The 23,432-nt window shown below is 38.3% G+C and overlaps 4 protein-coding genes and 1 non-coding gene across 5 annotated transcripts; 4 read left to right on the top strand and 1 right to left on the bottom strand.

Annotated features, from left to right (window-relative positions):
* Positions 1 to 14: 14 nt before the first annotated feature.
* On the bottom strand, positions 15 to 4,284 carry rtcb (RNA 2',3'-cyclic phosphate and 5'-OH ligase). The gene is made up of 12 exons (XM_033989002.2): positions 4,091 to 4,284; positions 3,890 to 3,968; positions 3,528 to 3,595; positions 3,262 to 3,361; positions 2,956 to 3,112; positions 2,718 to 2,874; positions 2,488 to 2,647; positions 2,224 to 2,399; positions 1,956 to 2,144; positions 1,774 to 1,884; positions 423 to 542; positions 15 to 338 (listed from the first exon to the last, which is right to left on the bottom strand). The coding sequence occupies exons 1-12, from the start codon at positions 4,181 to 4,183 to the stop codon at positions 231 to 233; spliced, it is 1,518 nt and encodes a 505-aa protein (XP_033844893.1). The 5' UTR covers positions 4,184 to 4,284; the 3' UTR covers positions 15 to 230.
* A 405-nt stretch (positions 4,285 to 4,689) lies between these two features.
* On the top strand, positions 4,690 to 7,578 carry fbxo7 (F-box protein 7). Its single transcript, XM_033989004.2, has 10 exons — positions 4,690 to 4,793; positions 5,274 to 5,396; positions 5,472 to 5,691; positions 5,785 to 5,997; positions 6,111 to 6,255; positions 6,320 to 6,403; positions 6,549 to 6,644; positions 6,718 to 6,894; positions 7,134 to 7,177; positions 7,281 to 7,578. Exons 2-10 carry the CDS (start codon positions 5,275 to 5,277, stop codon positions 7,536 to 7,538), a joined length of 1,359 nt encoding a protein of 452 aa, XP_033844895.1. The 5' UTR covers positions 4,690 to 4,793; position 5,274; the 3' UTR covers positions 7,539 to 7,578.
* A 988-nt stretch (positions 7,579 to 8,566) lies between these two features.
* On the top strand, positions 8,567 to 19,106 carry kiaa0930. The gene is made up of 10 exons (XM_033989005.2): positions 8,567 to 8,977; positions 13,157 to 13,305; positions 13,442 to 13,546; positions 13,652 to 13,729; positions 13,810 to 13,911; positions 14,221 to 14,361; positions 14,503 to 14,691; positions 15,301 to 15,460; positions 16,660 to 16,815; positions 17,365 to 19,106. Exons 1-10 carry the CDS (start codon positions 8,830 to 8,832, stop codon positions 17,403 to 17,405), a joined length of 1,269 nt encoding a protein of 422 aa, XP_033844896.1. The 5' UTR covers positions 8,567 to 8,829; the 3' UTR covers positions 17,406 to 19,106.
* A 353-nt stretch (positions 19,107 to 19,459) lies between these two features.
* On the top strand, positions 19,460 to 21,667 carry rpl18a (ribosomal protein L18a). The gene is made up of 5 exons (XM_033989998.2): positions 19,460 to 19,547; positions 20,222 to 20,401; positions 20,478 to 20,607; positions 20,807 to 20,916; positions 21,526 to 21,667. The coding sequence occupies exons 1-5, from the start codon at positions 19,530 to 19,532 to the stop codon at positions 21,616 to 21,618; spliced, it is 531 nt and encodes a 176-aa protein (XP_033845889.1). The 5' UTR covers positions 19,460 to 19,529; the 3' UTR covers positions 21,619 to 21,667.
* Positions 20,017 to 20,151, top strand: LOC117392346 (small nucleolar RNA SNORA68). Its single transcript, XR_004543047.1, has one exon. It is a non-coding gene; the product is annotated as a small nucleolar RNA SNORA68 (small nucleolar RNA).
* Positions 21,668 to 23,432: the final 1,765 nt, after the last annotated feature.

Below are 23,432 nucleotides of genomic sequence, written 5' to 3' on the forward strand. Positions count from 1 at the left end.
GCTCTTTAGATTTGTAATTTCCACATGTTTTTTTATTTCATTTCACTGGTGATAAATGCCAGAAACAATTGTTATAAAAAAAAAAGGAAATTATTTTTGTGATATTTTTAGCCACATTTATACAACACAAAAAAGCTAGGCCAGACATATAAATTAATATCTTAAGTTTTTCTAGTGATGTGGCTTTTGTCTTAAGTTTTTTTACTGTCTTAAGTGTTAATCTGTATTGTTTATCCTTTAATCACAGCTATAGGTCGTAATTTGATTGCCTTTTTGCTGATTCCGGCGTCGTGGCATGTGTTAACAACATCGGTCACATTTTTGTATGATTCAGGAGCCTGTAACAAAAAATTCATTGAAAAAGAAAAAAAAAAAAAGTATATTAATATATTTGTAGAAATATAAATCAACCTGCTACCCACCTCTTCCATCACTAGCTTGGGTGAAGCCACTCTGATAGCAATACCCATATCAGCAAGTTTGTCCAGGACATCCTGGAAGTCCAAGTTTCTGCGTGACTTTGCTCTAGAGAGAGCTCGGCCCTGGACCATGTAAGTATAACAATTACACACTGATTTTATATTGTGCATTTGAGACAAGGCATTCCATTTACATTGTATTATTCAAAATATGTCTGTAATCCCTCAGTCATCCAGGTATGACCCATAGTAAAAGAAAAATTCAAATGTGTCAACTGGACAAAAAGTTGTAGGAGTGAAGACGTTTATCTGCTTGTCCAAGCTGCTTCAGTTCTGGTCAGATTACTGGTGGACACTACCTTATATCTATCTGAAGGGAGGAGCTAACTGCACTGAAAACTAACACCTATTGTTTACAATTTCTGTTTGTAGGCTAGGTTTAATGAGCTACACTGAGTGAAATATGCCAGAGTCATACTTAGCATAATCATTTAAACCCCTAATGGGTACTCTCACACCTATTAGCATACTGGCTATTGTTTTCTTTGTTTTGATTTGGGTCTGAGAATGGAGTTATAAATAGGAGATAGATGCTGTCTAAGGCCCCCATCCTTTTCAAAAATGGATTGTCTTTCCTAAGAAAATATGCTTCTTTAACTCCTCTCTCAAACCATATCTTTTCTTTGGCTAAGATCTGTATCTTACTATCTTCATAAAAGTGGTTAATGGCTTTGAGATTGAAATGTATAGCAGACTGGGGTCTAGAGGAGTTCTTGCGACAGTGTTGATACATAGAGAATGTGCAAACACAGTCGAAGTAATTAAAGATGCATTTTTTTGAGTAAAGAAAATGCATCTGTGAACAGGAATGGGGGCCGTACACATCATCTATCTCCCATTTATAACTCCATTCTCAGACCCAAATCAAAACAAATAGGTCCGAGAGCACCCATTAGGGGCCTGAATGACTATGCTAAGTATGACACAGGCACAGTTCACACTTAGTGTTGCTCATTACACCTAGCCTACAAACAAACTGTAAACAATAGGTGTGTTAGTTTCAGTGTAGCTAGCTCCTCACTTCAGATAAGGCAGTTTCCACCAGTAATCTGACCAGAACTGAAGAAGTGTCTTAGATGAGTAGCAAAACGTCTTCACTTGATAGATTTGAATTTTTCTATTACTATGTTGCATTATTCACTCACAACACACTGGTGGAAAGGGGCTTGTGCACCGGTAATCACAGCTGCCCAAGCCCAGACCAACAAACATACCCACCAATCAGTACCAATCACTGACAATATATTGTACATGCGTAGAGCCAGAGCCAAGCTAAAAGTTCAAAATTACGTACCGCTCCATGACATGTTGTGCCAAATGTTTCAGTCATCCCTTGCTCTGTGCCAGTTAAGACATAACTGCATGTTCCCATGGTTCCACCAATTAACACTGGCTGACCTGTGAGCTATACAGAAAAGGCTGTATTTACATTTTATGTAATAGGTCACTTAAGGGATTAATATATGTTATACGGACCTGATAGTCGACAGGAATAAGAGGGTGGTGAGGAGGAAAGGCCCTAGTGGAGCCTTTGCGATGGACTAACAGTGTTTTTTGTTTGCCATCAACAATGTGCTCCTCAACTTTAGCAATATTGTGGGAAACATCATAGATAACATGCATATCCAAGTCATCAGGTGTAGTCCCAAAAACTTTAGAAAAGGCCTAGTACAAAAATTGAAATGCATTAAATCAAATCCACTGCTTGTGAATTGAACATGAATCTTGTAGATGCAGTTCTCACTTGTCTAGTAAGGAAGGTCATGGATGAGCGGTTGACCCAGGCATAGTTCCCAGCTGCAGCCATGCCTTTTAGATAGTCTTGTCCTTCCTGTGAAAAGATTCGGGCACATGCCAGCTGACGGTCATTCACTATGATTTTGTCTCTTTTCATTGCCTTCTCCATGGCAACTAAGGCATCTGTAACAGGGCCAATTAAAAACATGATTGAGTGATGCATGTGGTATTTGATCAGCAGAGTGATGATTCAATAAATATTTATATATACCTGTGGCAACCTGGTGGCCAAGTCCTCTGCTTCCACTGTGGATCATCACACACACCTGGCCTTTATGGTCAATGCCCATTTTTTTAGCAGCATAGTCATTATATATTTCATCCACAACCTGGATTTCACAATAATGATTTCCGGCCCCAAGAGTTCCCAGCTGCAGTACAAGAACACAATTACTTTTCAATTAAATAGTTTTCCAAAATATTATTCCTTCCTGTGGCTACCTGTGGCAGCCCTCTCTTCTTGGCCTTGGATGACACTTTGTTGGGATCTGCTTGCAACATCCTGCCATACTCCTCGCAGTGCTCTTTATCCTCAGCCCAGGCATAGCCCTCTCTGAGAGACCAATCCACGCCCATCTCTAGAGCTTCCTCCAGGTCTCTATCAACAAAAATCAAACCAATAGAATAGGAGGAGACCCTGCCCTTTATGGTGTTTTTACTATGTATAATTTGTACCTACTTGGCACTCATGGGAATAACTCCTTTGGACCCCACTCCCACTGGGATATGGTCAAACAGAGATTGAGCCAACTGCTCTTTCACTGGTTGAACGTCACGCTCATCGAGATTTGTTCGTAGCAGACGTACTCCACAGTTTATATCAAAACCGACTCCACCTGCAGACGTATAATTGCTTTTACATCATAACTTGGCCACAAAGTAAATTTTTAAATGTACAATATATTCTTCAATTGCAATAATACACTGCTTGTATTTGATTACGATACTATACGATACTTGATCAGAAATAGTAATATGGACATACCTGGGGAAACCACAGCTTCAGGGTCATTCATGTCAAAAGCTGCCATGTTTCCAATTGCAAAACCATATCCAGAGTGGACATCAGGGAGACCAATGGATCTCTGGGATATTGTGATATGACAAATTTTTCTGTTTAAAAATCATATATCATGTGGCAATGTATGTGTAATTGTATAGATGTATAGATGTATGTATAGATGTATAGATAGATGTATAGATGTATAGATAGATGTATAGATGTATAGATAGATAGATTTTCAAGCTCACATGCACAATTCCAGGGAGTGCAGCCACATTTCCAATCTGTTTCATGGCTGGGAGGAATCCACCAACACCTAAACAATAAGTGTATGGTTAGTAATATATTTTACGGTTAAATTTGTAAAAACTATACCTATACTATACTATTCCTATACTAATCCTAATGTGCGCCTCTTTGGGTAAAACACTCATCAAACTTGACTTGTGTGTTTGTGTGTGTGAATATGATTAGTTGTGGTCAAGTGGTGGTGCAGACTGACAGCCACGATTCATCCATTCGGCCACAGGGTATCTGAAGCTACAGAAGTTGCATCACGTTTAGAATTTTAAGTTTTGGAGTAAACCCACAATAAGAGAAATGTACAAACCTCCCCCTCGACTGGCATTACGAAGCTCTTCAAAAATCAATTTTTCCAGGGAATCGTTCACGTAGAAGTTTCCTTCAACCTAAAATGACACATTATTTAGTCAAGTCAATAATCATATATTCATCGTATTCGTACTCTGTGAAGTAGTGAGTGAACCAAACGCGAAGAAGCTAGCCACGTTCAAGTCCTGCTATGTCTTACCTGCATGTTGGGCACAAAGCCCTTTTTAATTCGCCAGCAATTACTGCTGATCTTGTCCAAGTACTGCAGTTCATCGTTGTAACTTCGGCTCATGGCTGTGACAATGAGAATAAAACTCCAGAAATAATTTTGTTGCACAGCTTTGTGAATGGTGTGTGCCTGTTATCAACGCAGTACGGAAGCCCATCAGCAACGTCACGTCACGTATAAAGAAGACGAATTTGAATATAAGAATAAAGATATAACTGAGTAACGACTTGCTATTATTGCTATTATTTATTTATTATTTATTTATTTATTTTACTTAACTGTAAATGTTTTTGGATCAAATGGTAAAACTTCATTGAGCTGCCAAGTCTCCATAGTTAAAGAGCGGAATGAGCCGAGGAAGCGAAAGTCCTTCAAAATAAAACATATTTTGAAGCATATTTTGATCTTTGGCTTTTGGTGTTTACTTAAACAATCATGGAATATACTAAGCTTAATATAACATGTCGTGTTTTGGTAATTTAGACAAAGAGCTCTACACAGGAAATACAATATTTTTGGTAGATTTTATGTTGACGCTTCAAAGTCCGCGGCGGAAGTGATCTGACGCTGCATTACTTGTGTTTATACATTGACTGTCATTTTAGGAGCAAAAATGAAACTCTTCACATGGGAATAACACTGTACCTTACTAATTGTCAAATACGTGCTAAAAGTAAGTAGGCCTGCCGAGCGTTCTCACCACAGTCATTTATCAATTGTGTTTTGCCAAATAACGTTAACTGTTGTTGCCAATATGTTTAGTTAGCAGATTTTTGTTGGATCTCATCAAATAGTGTTGCTAGCAAAACCGAAACTTATCAAATGTACTTGTTGTAGCTGTATAACGTTTGTTATTATGTAATGTGGAAATATGTTAACGCTAGAAGCCATTTTGAGGGAACTGTTTTTGTGGTTTGTGAAAATGGGACATTAACGGTCATTGTGCATTATTTGACACGAAAGTGATTCAGCAAAATATCAAAGATCTGAGATAGGAAATAATGTTCTTTGTGACGCATTATTTTTTAACACGCTATTCTTCAAGCTCTCTGTTAAACTTTTACTGTAAGTATATTGCAGTCTTTCGCCTCACGTTAACGTTATATAAATCAACCCGTCAACAAATAATGTCTGACTAACTACGCCTTTGCAGCATGAAGCTTCGAGTTCGTCTCAACAGGCTGACCAGCCGTGTGGAGCTACCTGGGGAAGAGCCTACTTTATCAGAACTTACCGATCATATCAGACAGACACTGCTGCCTTCACAGGGCCTGAGGTCAGACATTGACTTGATTAAAGCCTTATGAAGGTGCAAAACAATCAGACGAATCTGAAAGTTGTTTTTTTACAGTGCCAACACAGAGTTCAGCCTGTCCTTGAATGGCACAGAGCCTCTTTCAGAAGACGGGCAGACTCTATCTTCCTACAGCATCGTCTCTGGAGATTTGATTTGTGTCATTCTGCCTGCCCAAGTTGTTGCTGTTTCATCCTCTGGTTCCACTGAGCAGACACCTAATAATGCTGTTAGTCAGATTCAGACCCAGCATACGACATCAGTGTCCTATGATGAAGTGAGTGTCCGTTACCTTTATTGCTGATAGTACTAAAGTAGTGACTGTAGTTTTGTTTCTTTTTTTAAAACTTTATTTCTTCATCTGTTATAGTCTAGCAACAGTAGCTCTCCAATTCACAGTGAGAGCTTGGAATCTGAACACACAGTCACCAGTTGGGAGCCCATGTTATGCAGTGAGGCAGAGGATGGCCAGGCACCTCTTTCACTTGAGCTCCTCTATCATGGAGCCCACAGCACAAGTCCCAGTGATGCCATCATTGTAGTTGGACACCAGCTTATGCTTGAAACAGGATTTACTCATGAGGTTTACAAAAATATGTTTTTAGAAGATATATCCAAACATTGTCAAAATAAAATATTTGCATAACAATTATTAGAAAATATGATAATAACAGTTTGTCTTGACTGTCTCCCCAGGGATATGAGCTCCAGTCAGTGGACATGCCTACTGAGTGGAGAGGAGCAGCAGGAGTTTATAAGCTAAAGTACAGCCATGTTCTATGTGAGAACAGCCTAGCAGTTCTGGCAGCTGTGTGCACTGGCCCCACACTTGTGATTAATGGTAATTTTTGATACATGTAAAGAATCTCTTTCATGTGTTTTTAACAGCCTTCTCTCTCCAATAGCAACCTTGAAAGTTAATGAAAAAGCATATGCAGTTGGTAAACTATGTTTGAACCCATCCAGCTATGTGACCAATGAGTGGCCAGGTAGGCAACTTGAACTTGGACCTAGAACAATTTGTGTTCAGTGTAAACTTGAACACTTGAAAGTGTTTCACTTTTACTTCACTTTCAAGAGGCCATCACGGTGGGTTTGTCACTTTTATTTCTCACCTTTTTCTTTTTTATTTAGGGGAGCATGCTGCTGCAGCTTTTAAAGATCTGAAGAAACTATCCAGATTATTCAAAGACGCACTGGCATATCCTCTGATTGCTGCCGCTAGAGAAGGTGCAAACTCAGCCCTTCTGAATGTATGTCTCTTAATGTTGTTTACGGTTTTTGTTCTGTTTTACCTCTCCAGCCATGGCTTTGCCTGTAGCCTTTGGTTTACCAGCTCTTCCACCGGAGCTCCTGCTCAGGGTGCTTCGGCTACTGGATGTGCACTCTCTAACAAGGCTGTCCATGATCAGCAAACACTTTCACAACACCACATCTGACTCTACACTGTGGAAGCATCTTTTTCTAAGGGACTTCAGAGGTGAGACCAATATGGAGGAATATAGATCAGTTTCTTAAAGAGCTTAAAACAAAGTGCAAATGGCTTTATATTTTACATTTAGAAAACCTATTTGTCATTTTAAGGCAACAGAGGACTTCAGTAATCAAATATAGTTGTAATAATAGGTTAATGTTCTGCAAAATTGTGATGATTTGTTGCAAGGTTTAAGGTTATGAACAGTGTGCCTGAAGGTCTAAGAATTGCTTGTTTTTCATTAGACTCTGGTGTCAGGAGCTGTTCCCGAGACACAAACTGGAAAGAGGTGAGTGAAAAAACAACTTCAAATCAATGTCATATAGTTCAGGACAATACTTAAAGAATACTTTGGATGTCAAGTTGTTAAAATTATAAGACCTCTTTTTCAGCTTTATAAAATGCACTACAAGATTCGCAAGGAACGTCAGAGGCGGAGACAGACTCTTTCTTTACCTCCATATGCAAGCGTTGATCCATTTCACATTGGGCCACATTTTGAACCCCTTGTCCCAGGGATTATTGGTGGCGTATATGATCAGCGCCCAGCTCTCCCACGTGTTATGTTACCCCGCCCCCGCCGTGACCCTCTTGGTCTAATTCGAAGCTACACGCCAAGATCAGGAGGCAGAGACAAAGGTTTCATCTGACATTGTTGTCCACTATTCAAATAAACCCAGATCTGAGTTACATTTTATTTGTCCATAGTACACTGACCAAATAGACCGAAGGCCACATATGGACAATAATTATTGATATTTATGAGTTGTATGTTAGCTATGTTAACAAAATTTACTGAATTTAAATCACACAAATGTTTATTATAAAATATGTTATGTTTAAATATTGGCTAAATAATGCCACAATGGTTTTAACCAATACAAAATGAATACTATTTCCAACAATTTTATTGATTATTTTTTATATTTTATTTTTGTTTTTTTCTTTTTTTTTTTCTTCTAAAGTTCTATTTCCACCTATGTTGTTGTTGTTTTTTGATAAAACACATAAGTAAGACAATATGAACAAAAGGGGCATACCTGTAAACTTAAGTTGATGCAAATAATAATACAGAAAATTCAAAGAAAGTGGTTAGAGAGAATCCTAATTCTTCTATGATGAAATTTTGTAGATTTATTATTAGAAAATGGTTGTCTTTGAAGGAAATTCTGGATTTATAAATGTGGTATTTTTCCAGCAGAACACACAGCTTTACTAAATATTACATTTTTATTGTTAGTGACGGAAATAGATAGATTGTTTGAATCGTCCACGTGAATTCTAACGGATGTTTTTAAGTGTTTCAAGAATAGACCAGAGTTCCTTGGAGTATTTACAATGATAAAGTGATGGGGGTTATTTCCTCATATGTTGCATTTTTCATATATTTTTTTAAATGACGTCATCCTTTGTCTTATAACATGGAGTGCACATGATTAAACCGCCGGCTCTGTGGGGGTGGGCGGAGTTTACGACTCGGCAGAATTTGGTACGTAAAATTGCTCAGAATTGCCTTTACTTGACTAACTTTTGTGTTGATTAAACGTCATCGATCAGTTGTTCTCTTACGTGAAAGCCCATAAAGCTATGGCTAAATGAGGTAATTAAAAACACTGGAAAATTGTTGATTCTCAGTTTCTGGTGTAGTGTCCCTTTAAGAGCTTAGTGTTACCGGAAGTGTTAGGGGTGTTTCCAGCTGATCTACACAACAGAGGAACTCGTCTCCCCGTGTGCCCAGTGTCTCCTGTCTGTTCTCTTCTCCGTCCAAAGATCACGCAGAGCGGCCTTGGAGTCTCACTTCGTGCACCGTTAAACTGAGGCTCTCATTTTTTGTACACAACACGAAACGCTCCGGGAGCTTCTGGGCACTCCATCCACTGCTCCGCTCTGTAGCCGCTGTCGGTGGTTGTTAGCTTGGACTGTCATGATCCCAGCGCGGAGATGGCGTCTGTACCCGGTTTGTGCAAAGCTGTCGGGCCCGCTGTTGAGGAGGACAACGGAGACCTGGACCACTCTTTGGGGCAGATGCTGAAGGCCATCGCCGACGAACGGAACCGCCTCAACATCCGACAGGAGCTCAGCGGACTCGGTGAGCGTGCGTCCAGTCGCTTTTATCTGGTTTACAAACCTAAAGTGAGAACATTCTTCTGGCTCCGATCACCTATTTGTTACTCCCCAACAACACGTCTTGTTTCAATTAACGTCAACGTGACCCATTCTTTTTACGAGTTCGTCAAATACAATGCCTTTTAGCCTACGCTGATATTTTTTGAGAATGTTTTATTCTATATGTCGACTTGGCAAGAATAATATTCTTGTCACATGGGAAAGTGGTAGTGGTAGCCGCAATACTGGTACTCAGTGTATTAGATAGACAGAAAAAGAACAGGACTAGAAGAGGATGAAACAAGTCTACATCAGGAATAAACCTGGACCAAATCAGAACCAAGTGTGAACACACTCTTTTTGACCCTCCTTAATATTGCAGATTCAGCTTTCCAAGACTTACTGAACTGATTCCACTAGTGCACACCTTATGGAAATTTGTGAAATAAGACTGGGCTGTGATTTGGCCATTTTGCTTCATCCTTTCCACTGTCTCTAGAGTAGACTGGAGATGCCATACCAGAGTCGGCTGTATCTGAGGACTATTGTGAAGCTTGTTTTTTTAGGTCAATTGTTCTGACAGTGAAGTCAATAGAGCTTTGTCCATGATTTCATCACTGCACTTGTGCTTGTGTTGGCCATGCTTACAGCTTACTGTTGCTGAGAGCAACACCTAGGTGAACAGCTCCTTATCTTTATTTTAGGTGATAGTTTGAGGTTAAATTCCATTGTTTAATATTAATAACAAATCAATGTGCATACTTTATGCACATTGATGTGCTCCTAAATGATGACGTATTCAAGTAAAATCACATGGCTTTCAATCACCTACTCAAATGATGCAGGCTGTGCTACTATAGTCAAACAGTGGTCCCTTTAGTGTTAAACTAGCTCAGAGTCATGTGATGTCTCATGGGCAAATTGTTGTATGTCATCAATTCCTTGTCATGTAGAGATAATCACATGACATGACATTGGTTCAGCTGAAGACTCGACCTTGCCTCACTCTTTACCATGTGTTTTACATAGTGGTGTTGGTGTCGTAGAAGTATAAGTAGAAATGGAAAAACAAACTTAAATCTGAAAGTTTTAAGTTTTCTACTAATGTGGCACAGTTCTTGGATAGAAAAACATGGACATGCACATTACACGAGGACAGGAAACCTTTAGTTAATACTAGGCTTTTCTTGTACAATTAAAGTAAACAGCATTGTTGGCCATGAGAATTTCATGTCTATGAAAAACAAGTTGTTAAATTTGAAAGAGAAATAAAATTAGAAGCAGTTGAGTTTTAAACACAACTGATGTATTTTTTTAAACTGGATGTGCAGCTATAAATAGTCTCACACTTTTTTCAGAGATCATCAGCAGTAGCTAAAAATGAGACATGCAAGATAACCTGAAAAGCAAACCTCCTCAGATGCACAGGAATTTTAGCTTGGTAAATGAGTAGCTACCATGACATCCGCATGATTTTGTTGCCAGTGGGCCATTTTCAAAATCTTTCAAATCTGCATTGTATTAATGTTAGTTAAAGTCATTTAGAAAGGTGCTGGTAACATTTCAAGTGGACAACATCTGCTCGTTTCCATGGAGTTTTTATTGCCTTCCCTATAATGATCCGTAGTATCACATTAAACATATCTATTTCCATAAAGGCAAGCAGGTGATTACGGGTCAGATCTTTAGAAAGGTACTCACACATACTTTTCATGGTATTTTTGAGCAAGAAAAACACTTGGAATCCAACAAGTGTATGTTTATATACAGTTGAAACCAGAAGTTCACATACATTATATAAACTTCTGTCAGCCTAAACGTTTCCTGTTTTAGCTTAATTAGGTTTACTAAAATTATTTCTATTTGATAAATGCTGGAATAATGAGAGTAGGATTTTTAAGACAATTTTTCATTACTTTCTTCAAAGTCAGATGTTTACATACTGTAAGATTGCTATGCATTTAAACAATTTGGGACATGTCATGTCTTCTGATAGGTTTATTGACAACATTTGAGTTAATTAGAGACACACCTGTGGTTGTATATGAAGTCATACCTGAAGCACACTGCTTCTATATGTAACATCATGAGAAAGTCAAAAGAAATCAGTCAAGATATCAGGAGGAGAACTGTGGACTTGCATATGTCTGGTTCATCTGAAGGTGCCATGTTCATCTGTTCAAACAAGTAATAATGGCTTACACTTGTAATGCGCCTTACAGACTTGTCAAAGGCACTCAAAGCACTACACTATTCACTATTCATTTCCACACTTGGTGATGGTTGTAGCCACAGCCACCAATCATTTCATACTGGTGGGTGAATTGTCTTGCCTAAGGCAACAGTACTTGGACCGAGCAGGACTCGATCCTCCGACCTTCGGGTTGGGGGACCAACACTCGAACCACTGAGCCACTGTCAGCCCGATATATACTGTACTTGCGTATATGCAAGTATAAATACCATGTTGATGTCCAGCCATCATACCACTCAGGAAGGAGACAGGTTCTGAGCTGAGTGTGCTTTGGTCCGAAATGAGCATATCAACCCAAGAACAAAAGCAAAAGACCTTGTGAAGATGCTGCTGAAGCTGGTAAGAGTGTATCATTATCCACAGTGAAACAAGTACTGTAGCAACATGGGCTGAAAGGCCACTCTGCCAGGAAGAAGCCATTACTCCAAAAGAAACATTAAAAAAAGCCAGATTACAGTGTGCAAATGCACACAGGGACAAAGACCTTGATTATTGGAGACAGAAACTAAAACTAACTGTTTTGCTGCAGGAGGGGCTGGTGCACTTCACAAAAGAAATGGTATTATGAAGAAAGAAAATTATGTGGAAATACTGAAGCAACATCTCAAGACATCTGCCAGGAAGTTGAAGCTTGGGCACAAGTGGGTCTTGTGAACGGACAATGACCTGAAGCATACTGCCAAACTGGTTACAAAGTGACTTAAGGATAACAAAGTCCATGTTTTGGAGTGGCCATCACAAAGCCCTGATCTCAGTCATACTGAAAATTTATAGGCAGACCTGAAAAGGCATGTCCTAAGGCGCCTTACAAACTTTGCTCAGTTACACCAGTTCTGTCAGGAGGAATGGCCTAAAATTCCTGCCAGCTATTGTGAGAAGCTTGTGGAAGGATATCCAACATGTTTGACCCAAGTCTTACAGTTTTAAGACAATGGTACCAAATACTAATGAAATGTGTGTAAACTTTGCAGAAAGCAATGGAAAAAATGTCTACAAAGTCCCTATCTCATCATTCTGGCATTTAGCAAATAGAAATTATTTGGTAAACCTAACTGACATGGAATCAGACTAAACTGTTCTTGTTTTAGGTCAGACTGAGAAAAAAGTATGTAAACGTCTGGTTTCAACTGTAAGTTTAATACCATGCTGTGGAAATTCCAGCCAATGCAATAACATCTCCATGGTGGCAGATACCCAAAAAGTTGCATGGTGCACCTCTAAGTAGGTTTAATTGAAATCATAGTTCAGAATGGTTAGATTGACCACAGATCTACATCCTTGTTACATTAGACCTATGGGTGATAAATATTTCAATATTTTTTGGAGTATCCCAATAATGATATTCAGAAGATATGTCAGTCCAACAGAAATGTGCTAAAACTGTAAAACGCATCTTAAATGTATGGAAGATCAATTTGAAATTACTGTAAAAATAACCACAGAAGTGCAGAAATATGATTTGCATAAAGCATAAGGTTTTGGGGTTTTTTTTTTGTTTTGTTTTTTATTAGCATTTTTTAAGAGTAAGTGATATGCTCAAAAGTCAACATTTGCAAATCTGCAAAACAACATTTAAAATATTATTGATATTTGTATAATCTGTCCAGTCCTAATTAGAACATATAGATAAAGGGTAATGGCAGCAGTATTTTCAGGTTTCCTCTTGAAGCAGTTTTAGCACGATGTTGAACTTAATGCCATGTCATCCCTGGAATGGTTGCTTGGCAATAGTTGCTAGGTGGCAGGTGCCTGATAGTAGAGCACCCTCAGGGCTGTGTGGGGATGATAATCTGGCACTGTGGTACTATTACAAGTGTCCATTCATTGTTCTTTGACTGAATGTATCCTTGGTCTGTTCTCATCTACAGCCTAATGATGCTGATGAAAACTAACATTGTTATTTTTCAGGTTGCTTTAAGGATGACCGCATTGTGTTTTGGACATGGATGTTTTCCACATACTTCATGGAGAAGTGGGCTCCACGACAAGACGACATGCTCTTCTATGTTCGGCGGAAGTTGTCCTATGTCAACACTGACAACGCAGAGGGCAAAAAGGTGAGAAGTCCTCCTGCTGACTTGTGGTAAATATTGACTTGTGGTTAATTTGTAGACAGACATACCTGTGTTTTATAATATTAAATAAATACTTTTGGTTTCATAATTAATTATGACATTCGGTCTGTACTGCTAGGTGGAGGTTGAGGTGTTCAGGAGAGACTCTAAAAAACTGCCAGGTCTCGGAGATCCTGACATCGACTGGGAAGAGAGTGTTTACCTGAATCTTATTCTACAGAAGGTAATAAAGACACAGTTGACATTAAATATATGTATCTGTGTAGTGGATTCAAATTAGTTTTAGTGTAATGTTGTGCATCTTTCCCAAAATTCTCTTTATCTCCAGTTGGATTATGTAGTGACATGTGCAGTGTGCACACGCTCCGATGCAGGGGATATCCACATTCATAAAAAGAAGTGTCAGGTGAGGGAGGACTGTATCAATGCAACTGCAGCTCTTTTGTATTTTTCAAATCTTTACCTATGTTTTTATACTTCATTCAGGAGGTGTTTGCTTCACCCAGCAAACATGCAATGGACAGCAAAGGAGAAGAGTCCAAGATGAGTTACCCAAACATCTTCTTCATGATTGATAACTTTGAGGAGGTAAGAAAACATCCAAAAATGCCTGTTATTAACTGCACTTGAGAAGCAGTGGTGGTGTTTGCTTTCTTAGCAGGTAAAGTGGCTGGGGTAATGATCTGTAACCTTGTGCTTTGTCGCTCTCATTTTCACCTTCAAACCCAAGTGTGTGTGTTTTCTGGTGGTCAGCTGGCGAAAAGCATATATCAGCAGTTTCTGGCAGTTTGAAATCAATGGGACAGTTTGGGTTTTCAACAATGAAAATATTTGTAATTCAAATATTTTTTTGTTTTGATATAAAAGGTGAGACTTTGGTGTGTTGTATTTATTTAGGTGTTCAGCGATATGACAGTAGGGGAGGGAGAGATGGTGTGTGTGGAGCTGGTGGCGAGTGACAAAAGCAACACTTTCCAGGGAGTCATCTTCCAGGGATCCATTCGCTACGAAGCACTGAGAAAGGTCTATGACAACCGGGTGAGAGCCACACATACGAACTGTGCCTCATCAATATGATTATTTCATTATTTCTGAAAACTGAACTAATCATGTTTTTACCCATACTTCACACATTGTAATATTTTGCCCTTGTTCATGTTGCGTTAATGATTATTGTAGGTGAGTGTTGCTGCTAAAATGGCCCAACGGATGTCATTTGGCTTCTATAAATACAACAACATGGAGTTTGTGAGAATGAAAGGTCCCCAAGGCAAAGGGCACGCAGAGATGGCTGTTAGCAGAGTCCCAACGGGTGACACATCTCCTTGTAATACAGAGGAAGACCAGATGTCTCCGATGCATGAAAAGGTAAGGCCAATTTAATTTATTCTCCTTTATTTCAAACTTGCATACCCAAGTAACAAGCCTCATTTTGTAGAGCAGGGGTTTCCAAACTTTTCAGACTGGGACTCCCAAAAACCCATGTGAATAACCCAAGACCTCACTGCAAAATTTAATAAATGCAAATTATAATTTCCATTTAAAAATGGCATTTATTTGAATTGTTTATATTTTAGTAGAATTAGGACAAATGACAAAAAAGCTTTCAATTAAAATACCCATCATTATAGTGTATAAAGTTAAAGGGTTTTTGTTTTGTTTTTTTTATCCTTTTTTTAAAATCTTGATATCATCACGCAACCACCAGCCCAATGCCCAACACCCCCCACTTTTGGAACCAATGCTGTGTAGAGCACAACTGAAATGAGGTCGTAATCAATAATAAATGGGATTCAGTCATGCTGCTTAGATTATGGATGTGTACAGCCTAGATAAATTGGGTAGTATATTAATTTAAAATAAGTCAGTGTTCACTTTACTGTGAGAGGCTTGGAAGAAGAAAATCAGAAGAAAGAAAACAGGTAGTGTAATAACAAGCATTCATATCTAACTGTGAATGTGGGTGGCTTGTTGTAGGTAACATCGTTCAGCACTCCCCCGACTCCAGAAAGAAACAGACCCTCCTTCTTCTCACCATCACTACGCCGTAAAGTACCTCGTAACCGAATTGCTGAAATGAAGAAGTCCCACTCTGCCAATGACAGCGAGGAGTTTTTCAGGGAGGAGGATGATGAAGGTAAGCTAAATATCAAATGTTTTGGGTTCAAAAACTTTCTCCATCAAGGAAATTACTTCCAATGTGTACATTAATATAGATATAATGCAAGCAGTAATAACTGCTTGCATTATATCTATAACTATCTTGTACAAATGTATGAAGAATTTTAATTTTTTTTTTTTTTATTGTTAGGGCTGTAGTTGTTTAGTCATTTTGTCAATTAATCGGCCAATGGAGTCTTAGTAGAGCAGTTTGTATTTGTCAGCTAATCATTGTATTTCAATTATAACGGTTTATAGAACACCCGAAAGGAGAAGTTGATGGGTGATTTTATATGGGACAAAAGTAGAAAGGAGAAGTCGGTGAGTTGGCTGAAGATCTGGTATATTTTTGTATTTATATGTAAGAAGGCAAATTAAACTCACGATTCACAAATGTAATCTGTCTGCAGAAAAAAGTACTAGGAAACTATGTATTTGTATAAATAGTTGTTTTTGCATGAACTCCTGTGCAGGTGCAGTCTTATGAGTGGAGTTTGGATCAGATACATAGATAATTTTGAGAGCTTTTGCCATGACCCCTTTTTAGTCCATTAATCGATCAGCAGGATATGTCGTTAGTCGACTACAGCCCTAGAACACGTTCAACTAAAGCAGGGGTCTTCAACCTGTAGGTCGGCAGCTACCATTAGCTCTCCAACCCCTTCCAAGTAGCTTGCCAAGGCATGGAAGTGTATCACTTTGTTGCCTGCTGCACTAATAAATGGATAATGGTTCAGGCATCTAACTACCTGATCTAAGACTATATATTTAATTTCTTGCGACCGCTAAAAGTAGTAGCTCTCTCGTATTTTTGTCTTGTAAAAGTAGCAGAGGAAAAAGTGTTCCTTTAATTCAGGGGTCTCCAACCTCTATCATTTCTGGTGGAGAGTACCCCTCCTGTTTGTCTCTGTGTTATTGTATTGCTTGAATATTCCACAGCATGGCATTCAACTTTTTTATCTAGCATTTAGTGTTTTTAATTGCCTACCTATGTAGTCAACCGAACTACCTACCAATAAGTAAATAAGTGGATAAACACATACTGCATTTCCTACTAAAGCTAGCAAGTCTTACACATTCAGCACATCATTGGAGTATATATTTTATTTATTCATATTTTAATGTAAAAACTCCCTCCAAATAATCACCTACCTTTTTGATATTTTTTATATTTAGATATCCACACAGCCACCAACTTGCGCTCTCGCTCTTTGTCGGGAACGGGGCGCTCCCTCGTTGGCTCTTGGCTCAAACTGAATCGAACAGAGGACTATTTCCTGCTCTACTCCCACCTGACCTACATCACTCTGCCTCTGCATCGCATCACTACAGGTCAGAGGTCACTGACAGAACTGTTTTAAAATATAGTCAGTTAAACATCATGAGACCCGTTTAGACCTTTTTAACCCTGTTTTTTAGGTAGTTTACACCCGGTCTTCTCAAATTCTCTGATACTTCTTTTTGTAAATATTGCATCTAAAAACATTCATAACCTGTATGTTGTGTACGGTCATTGTTTTTGAAATAATACAGGTTGATGAACTGATTGACAAGTAATGTTTTCAAATCAAGACGAAGTTAACAGTGCACAGTTTAAAAATAATGTTATAATAATGTTAATGCTCCTGGGTGAGTTTAAAAACATGAACTGCAAAACTAAAACAAGAATCAGATGCATTTCAGAACATGTTTGACAAGGTTGAAACTATGGGATTAAATTTGGTAATTGCGCCCGTTTAAACTGTGATTTTGATTTGATTGCGATATATTGTGCTGTCCTACTTGCCTGGAATCTGGAGTACACATTTGCCAGGCAACATCCCTACTGTATTATGCGTTTTTTACTTATTGAAACTTTATTTTTGTGTGCTTTGACCCTAGACATCCTGGAGGTGCGGCAGAAGCCTATTCTAATGACATAGCATAATGTCTCCCAGAGCATCATTACCAAGTGCCTCCCTGCGGTAGGCCACTGAGACAACAGCGCCACCTGAAGTCAAACTGTTGCAAACATCTGACATCTGGGACGATCAAAACCAGCCATTCAAGAAGTGCCTCTCCTTTCTTTTAATTTCCTGCCATATGGACAGGAAGGTCGTCTCTATGGAAACAGCTATGGGGAGGAGCACATAACCACGTGTAAATGGCACTGGCTGAACTCAGACCATGAGAATAAAAGAATGTCAGTTTTCCTGTAAATATCCTGCTGCTTTACTCATCATTGACACTATGCGAGTTGGATCGTTTATGTTTTTATCCACTGCAGCAGGTGCTTTTTAAGTTTTACATTTTATGAAATGCTTAGGGAAAAAACTGTTGATGATGAAATGAGAAGGGTCAAGTGAATTGCATCCAGGGGTGGATTAAAAAACATTATCAAACTATTATAGCTAATTAACAATTCACAGGTCATCTAGTCTTTCCTTTGTTTTACCTTTTTATTCTGCTTAAAGTTTATGACTTCCCCATTATTTGACTGATACTATCAAATAGTGAATTTCATTGTTTTTACTCATGTCAAGTGTTTTTAGCTTTATCTTTGTTTATTTATTGCATTTTTATTTTTTACTAAAAAGGGATGTGAGCAGATTCAAGGGAGATGTTTTATGAAGATGCTTACATGCTTTAAGAAACTTTGTAAAACAATGAAGATACTGGACTGTTGTGGATATAGAACAATTTTTCTCACTACTGCTGCTTATGTTGTTGTTTTGTTTGTTTTTTGTGTTGTTTAGTTTTTTGGCTTTGTTTTGACCCTGTATCAAAAAACAAACTGAACAGAACCAGATTTACAAAGGGAACAGTATTGCGTGTTTACACTGTCAGAAAAGATTGGACGGATTGGGGGATATTCAAATCAACAGATATGATATTCTCATATCTTTTATATACATGTACTTTCTGCCCAAGTGTGCTCCTGAAGCCTTAAAATTTTGCCCCAATGTATTTGTATTTATTTATTTTCATTTTAATGTACATCTTTATCTCACAAACCAGCCGAGGCTTCCAAAGATCCAGCAACCATAACGCTATTCTCTTCACAAATGTCACTGTTATATCACTGCATATGTGTATTTTTTATATGTGAAGCAAACACTTCCCTGGATGTATAACTTTTTTCAAAAAATACCAGTAACAATAATTCAGCCACATGGTGCAGACCAAATTCAAAGGAAAGTCATTATCAGTGGTCATTATCTGATACAGATAAAGTTAAGATGTTAACGTTTGCACCAGTTTGCACTCAGAGATGAAGCCATTGATCAAAATCAGATGTGTGTATGTGCGTGCGTGTGTGTGTGTGCGTGCATTTCACTAAAGCAGGGCACCTTCCAGTGTTGTATGATAAAACAGTTAAGTTCCTCCAACTGAATGTAGGCTACTGCTTGATAACAAACATTGCTTTTACTATTTGATACTACAAGCTAAATCCAAGTGTGCACTGTAAATGCTACTTACTAGAACCTTTTTTAATTCTGACTATTAAGCTTTTGCTGTCATTGTCAGCTTTTGTACACATATCCAACAATGTGCATGTTAGTTCACTTTGCTGTTTTTGTTTCCAAAATTGTTGCCTGTACATTTTCCTGTACTAATTTATTAAATTGTACCTTAAAACTGAAGAGGTAATTAATAGTCCAGGCTCACACAGGACAAGCATATCCAAGGTAGTCACTCTCAACATAAGTAGGGAAAGCGTAATATATTCTACTGTACTGCTGTAGTAGTAATAATAATAATTAATAATAACTACTTCCATTGAGTACTGTTACTTTATAGCTAATTGATCCATTGTGTATATTTATTAGAACACGCATAGCTCGATGAGAAGGTTGTTATAGGAATTAAAATTAGTTTAAATGTTATGCAGTGCTATGTTAGGGTTATTATAATTCCATGGTGTAGAGGTGAAAAATTTCTGGATGAAAGAAAAGAAACGATAAAGAAAGAGCCACGTGACATCCAGTACTTCCGGCGTGTGTTTGACGTACGGTCGCTCCGCCCTCCAACTTCCTCTTTTACTGTGGCAGTGAGTGAGAGGCACCATGAAGGCGTCCGGCACAGTACGTAAAACCTTATTTTAGTGTCTAATTACAAGCATCACAACCGTGTAGGGCTCCAATGAATCCATTTAGAACCGTTTCAACCATTATAGGTTTATATGACGAAGTAGAAGTGCATCCTGAGATCAATATGATGTTTTACTCACGGAGCGTTAGCGGCTACAACATGGCGTCGATAGCACCATGTGGACGATGGGGTTTGTAATGGGGTTCAGTGTGTTCAATTCATGCCCCTTTTCTAATGCTTTAAACACACCTTAAATATCTAATGACCCTTGCCTTTATTCATGGGGTAATTAAAGTGGTACATAAAGCCGATGATGCTAATGTCAGCGTTGTCATACGGATTATTAATTATTCAAATCAGATGTTGTCAATTTTTGTCATTATCAATTGTGGTCTTAGCTCTTATCAGTAGTGATTTATTTATTTACTTATTTAATAGGTACTGAGAGATATATTCTTAAAACATGCAACCAAACCCAAAGTTCATATCTTAATAATGGTATGATCTTGTCTGGTGTGCAAATAGTAAATTGTTCCTTGTCGCCTTTCTCTGTTGCTACACATGTGCCTTTGAAAGTGAATTCAAGGATCAATATCTTCAATATATGCCAACAAATTGTTTGTCAAACTTGATAAGCATACTTATTTTTTTTTCTTTTTATTGCCAGCTTAGGGAGTATAAAGTCATTGGGCGTCTGCTGCCCTCTGCCAAGAACCCTGCACCTCCTCTCTATCGGATGAGGATTTTTGCCCCTAACCATGTTGTGGCCAAGTCTCGCTTCTGGTACTTTGTGTCTCAACTGAGAAAAATGAAGAAGGCATCTGGAGAAACTGTCTACTGTGGACTGGTAAGCTTTAAAACATTTGCCCATTTAACTTATAATGCTTGATAGTTTAATTTTACAATATGTTTTGCCATTTCAGGTTCATGAGAAGACCCCACTGAAGGTGAAAAACTTTGGTATCTGGCTGCGTTATGACTCTCGTAGTGGCACCCACAACATGTACAGAGAGTACAGGGATCTGACAACCTCTGGAGCAGTCACTCAGTGCTGTAAGTGACATTAACCAGAATCATCCTAGAAAATTAAATGTTTTATTCTGTTTTGCTCAGTTAGTAGGTGCTTTGCTATCATGTTATATATGAAATTTCACGTTGTAATAAGATCTAGGGGAAAACATGGTATGTCTTAGTGATAACTTAATTCTGTAAAAAAAAATGTTGCCTTATTATTCTGTTTATCTCTGTGCAGATCGTGATATGGGAGCTCGCCACCGTGCTCGTGCTCATGCCATCCAGATTATGAAAGTCCAGATTATCCCTGCCAACAAATGCCGCAGACCTGCCATCAAGCAGTTCCATGTGAGTATCCCCTCTAATGATGCACAAAAAGCGGGTCTCTCTCTGGCCTGTCTATAATTGTCAGAGCCAGTAAATAAACCCGCTAAAGTACTGGCCAGATTCCTCTTCCAGTTTTTTAGTCTTCACCAAAAAAATCTGGTGGTTAGAAACTGGCAACATAATACATTTAGTGGTTTTCTTGAATGCATTGAGGAAACCAGCTATTAATTACACTACCTTCAAATTTCCTTCCTATCCACAATCATAAGTTGGTTGTGCTATTTAATTAATGACACAATTTGAATTTATCTCCTTAAAAACCACAATAACTTGTCAGTTTATTCTTTTGTGGAGCAATAAAGTTTCTATGCATGCCAAAATACAAATTTCTACAGAAATCTTTTCTTTGACGAAAACCTTGATATATTATGGCCATGTTCAAAGAATGGAGCAGACTTGAGGTTGGTCATGCTATTGGTTGATATATAATCATATATACTGATTATATAATTCACCTTGACAAAATGATTAAAAGAAAATGTTTGAAAAAATGTTTTATTTTGTCTACCTTTGTTTTCGCTGCAAATTAGTCAAATCTTCTACTCACTGAACTTTTTTTTTTTCTTTTAGGATTCAAAGATCAAGTTCCCCCTGCCCCACAGGGTCCTGCGCCGTCAGCACAAACCACGTTTCACCACCAAGAGACCAAATACCTTCTTCTAAATATATGTATGTGGTTTTGTGCAGAAATAAAAATTACAAAAGTACAAATCAGGAGTGTCTTGTTTCCAATAAATTGGTACAAATGAAAGGACAGTGAGAGTGAAGTTTAGACTATGAATGTAGCCTAGTTTTTAGCTGAACTTATTGTAGGATACTTTCTGAAGAGTTGGCATCAGAGAAGACTTGATGTACATGGGTCCACCTGTGGCTTTGTGTGCACTGAATATCAACCGGGCACTGATCTGACTGACTGAAGTGCAATGTTGAAATGAAAAATTTACAGCATAATAACTGGACAGGTACTTATGACAATGGGGGAACTAAAATCTATTTGTGCACAACGTACAGGGTAAAAAAAACATCTTAAAATAAAAAGTAGAAATGCATGCAACATTGAAGTTGCCTTGTGAAAGTGCATTTAATACAATCCTGCTATAAAACTGGACATGATGGCTTTGGATTTAGTTTTCGACTGCAGTACTTGCGCATTTTGCCCAAAGGATGGCAGTGTAGTTTCATAATTGTTGTATGCCAATACCACCTGTGTTCAGAGTTGTAATTTGGCAAATGTACAAGATTTGCCTTGTATAAAGAGGAAATTCAGGTGTTCAGTACAATCCTCTCAAAAAAGATGGGCAATATGTAGGCAAAAAGTAGCCTCAAACTTACCATTAAAAATCTCAAATTGACATTTGAATGTGATGGCTCAGTAAATAGGATACCGCAGCCTCACAGTCTCACTGGTCTGTATTAAAGAATAAGAAATTCAACCACGGTCATAGCCTCTAATGCTCAGGGGTCAAAGTCAGTGTAATAAGATCAACAGTAGCTTAAAGGGAAGGAAACTTATATTTTGAAGGACAAGAAGCTCTGAGTAATATTTGCTGCATAGGGACCAAATTCGTCAGAATAACCCAAAGCATGATGATGCTTATGTTATGTCTTCTTTGGTCAGTAGGCAGAGCTCTGGGAGGTAATGCCGAGAGGCTGGTGTAGATGTGAGGTTTGACTGGGTGTGAGTGCAAGCAACAGGGAAGACCTCACTTGGTGATGGAAAACTTTCGTTTGAATGCGTCACAGCCATAAACATGTAAAATCATACAGATCCCCCAAAACGACGAATAACTGACTTCACCACTTTGGGAGGTATGGAAGTTACACCCCAACACAAACAGATGAAAACGTGTGTTTTAACTGGTGATTTTGATGGTTAATTAAATTCTCATATAGAACCCCATATTTATGTGCACACTTACCAGCAACATTTTCCATTATTTGTAAGCAGCCTTTAAACTGCCTCTGGTTATTGCCTCAAACAGAGCTGCACAAAGAGGCTCAGTATACAGCAAGTTTATTGTTGAAATAAAAAAATACTTTAGCCAATAATAACTATAGAAATGTGTAGACATTTATTTATAGGTTTGGTATGACTCTGTAGGATGTTTAATTTAGTAAAGAATTTGGGTCATTAAATATAATAGTCAATATGTTTTGCCCTTCATAAAATACAGCAAAATTATGTAGCCTGCTAATATAGAGCTGGACAGCTCTATATGGACAGCTAGCCTGTTTATTAATGACAACTAAAATAAACTTCTCTCTGTGTGTGCGCACTTTGTATTTTCTCTGTCACATTTCAAATTTAGTTTTAAGATTTTCCCTTTTAGCGATTATGTTTATTGATTCATGATGAGCGTCTAATATGCAGACACAAGGGTCTAACTGAGGTGCAGAGGTTTGGGGCTGACCACAGTCTGGTCTTGCTCTCTGCCAGGTTTACCCTCCTGAGGTCTGGGCTACAGGCTGAGGATGAG

The sequence above is a fragment of the Periophthalmus magnuspinnatus genome, chromosome 23 (genome assembly GCF_009829125.3).
Source record: "Periophthalmus magnuspinnatus isolate fPerMag1 chromosome 23, fPerMag1.2.pri, whole genome shotgun sequence".
NCBI classification, from domain to species: Eukaryota; Metazoa; Chordata; class Actinopteri; order Gobiiformes; family Gobiidae; genus Periophthalmus; species Periophthalmus magnuspinnatus.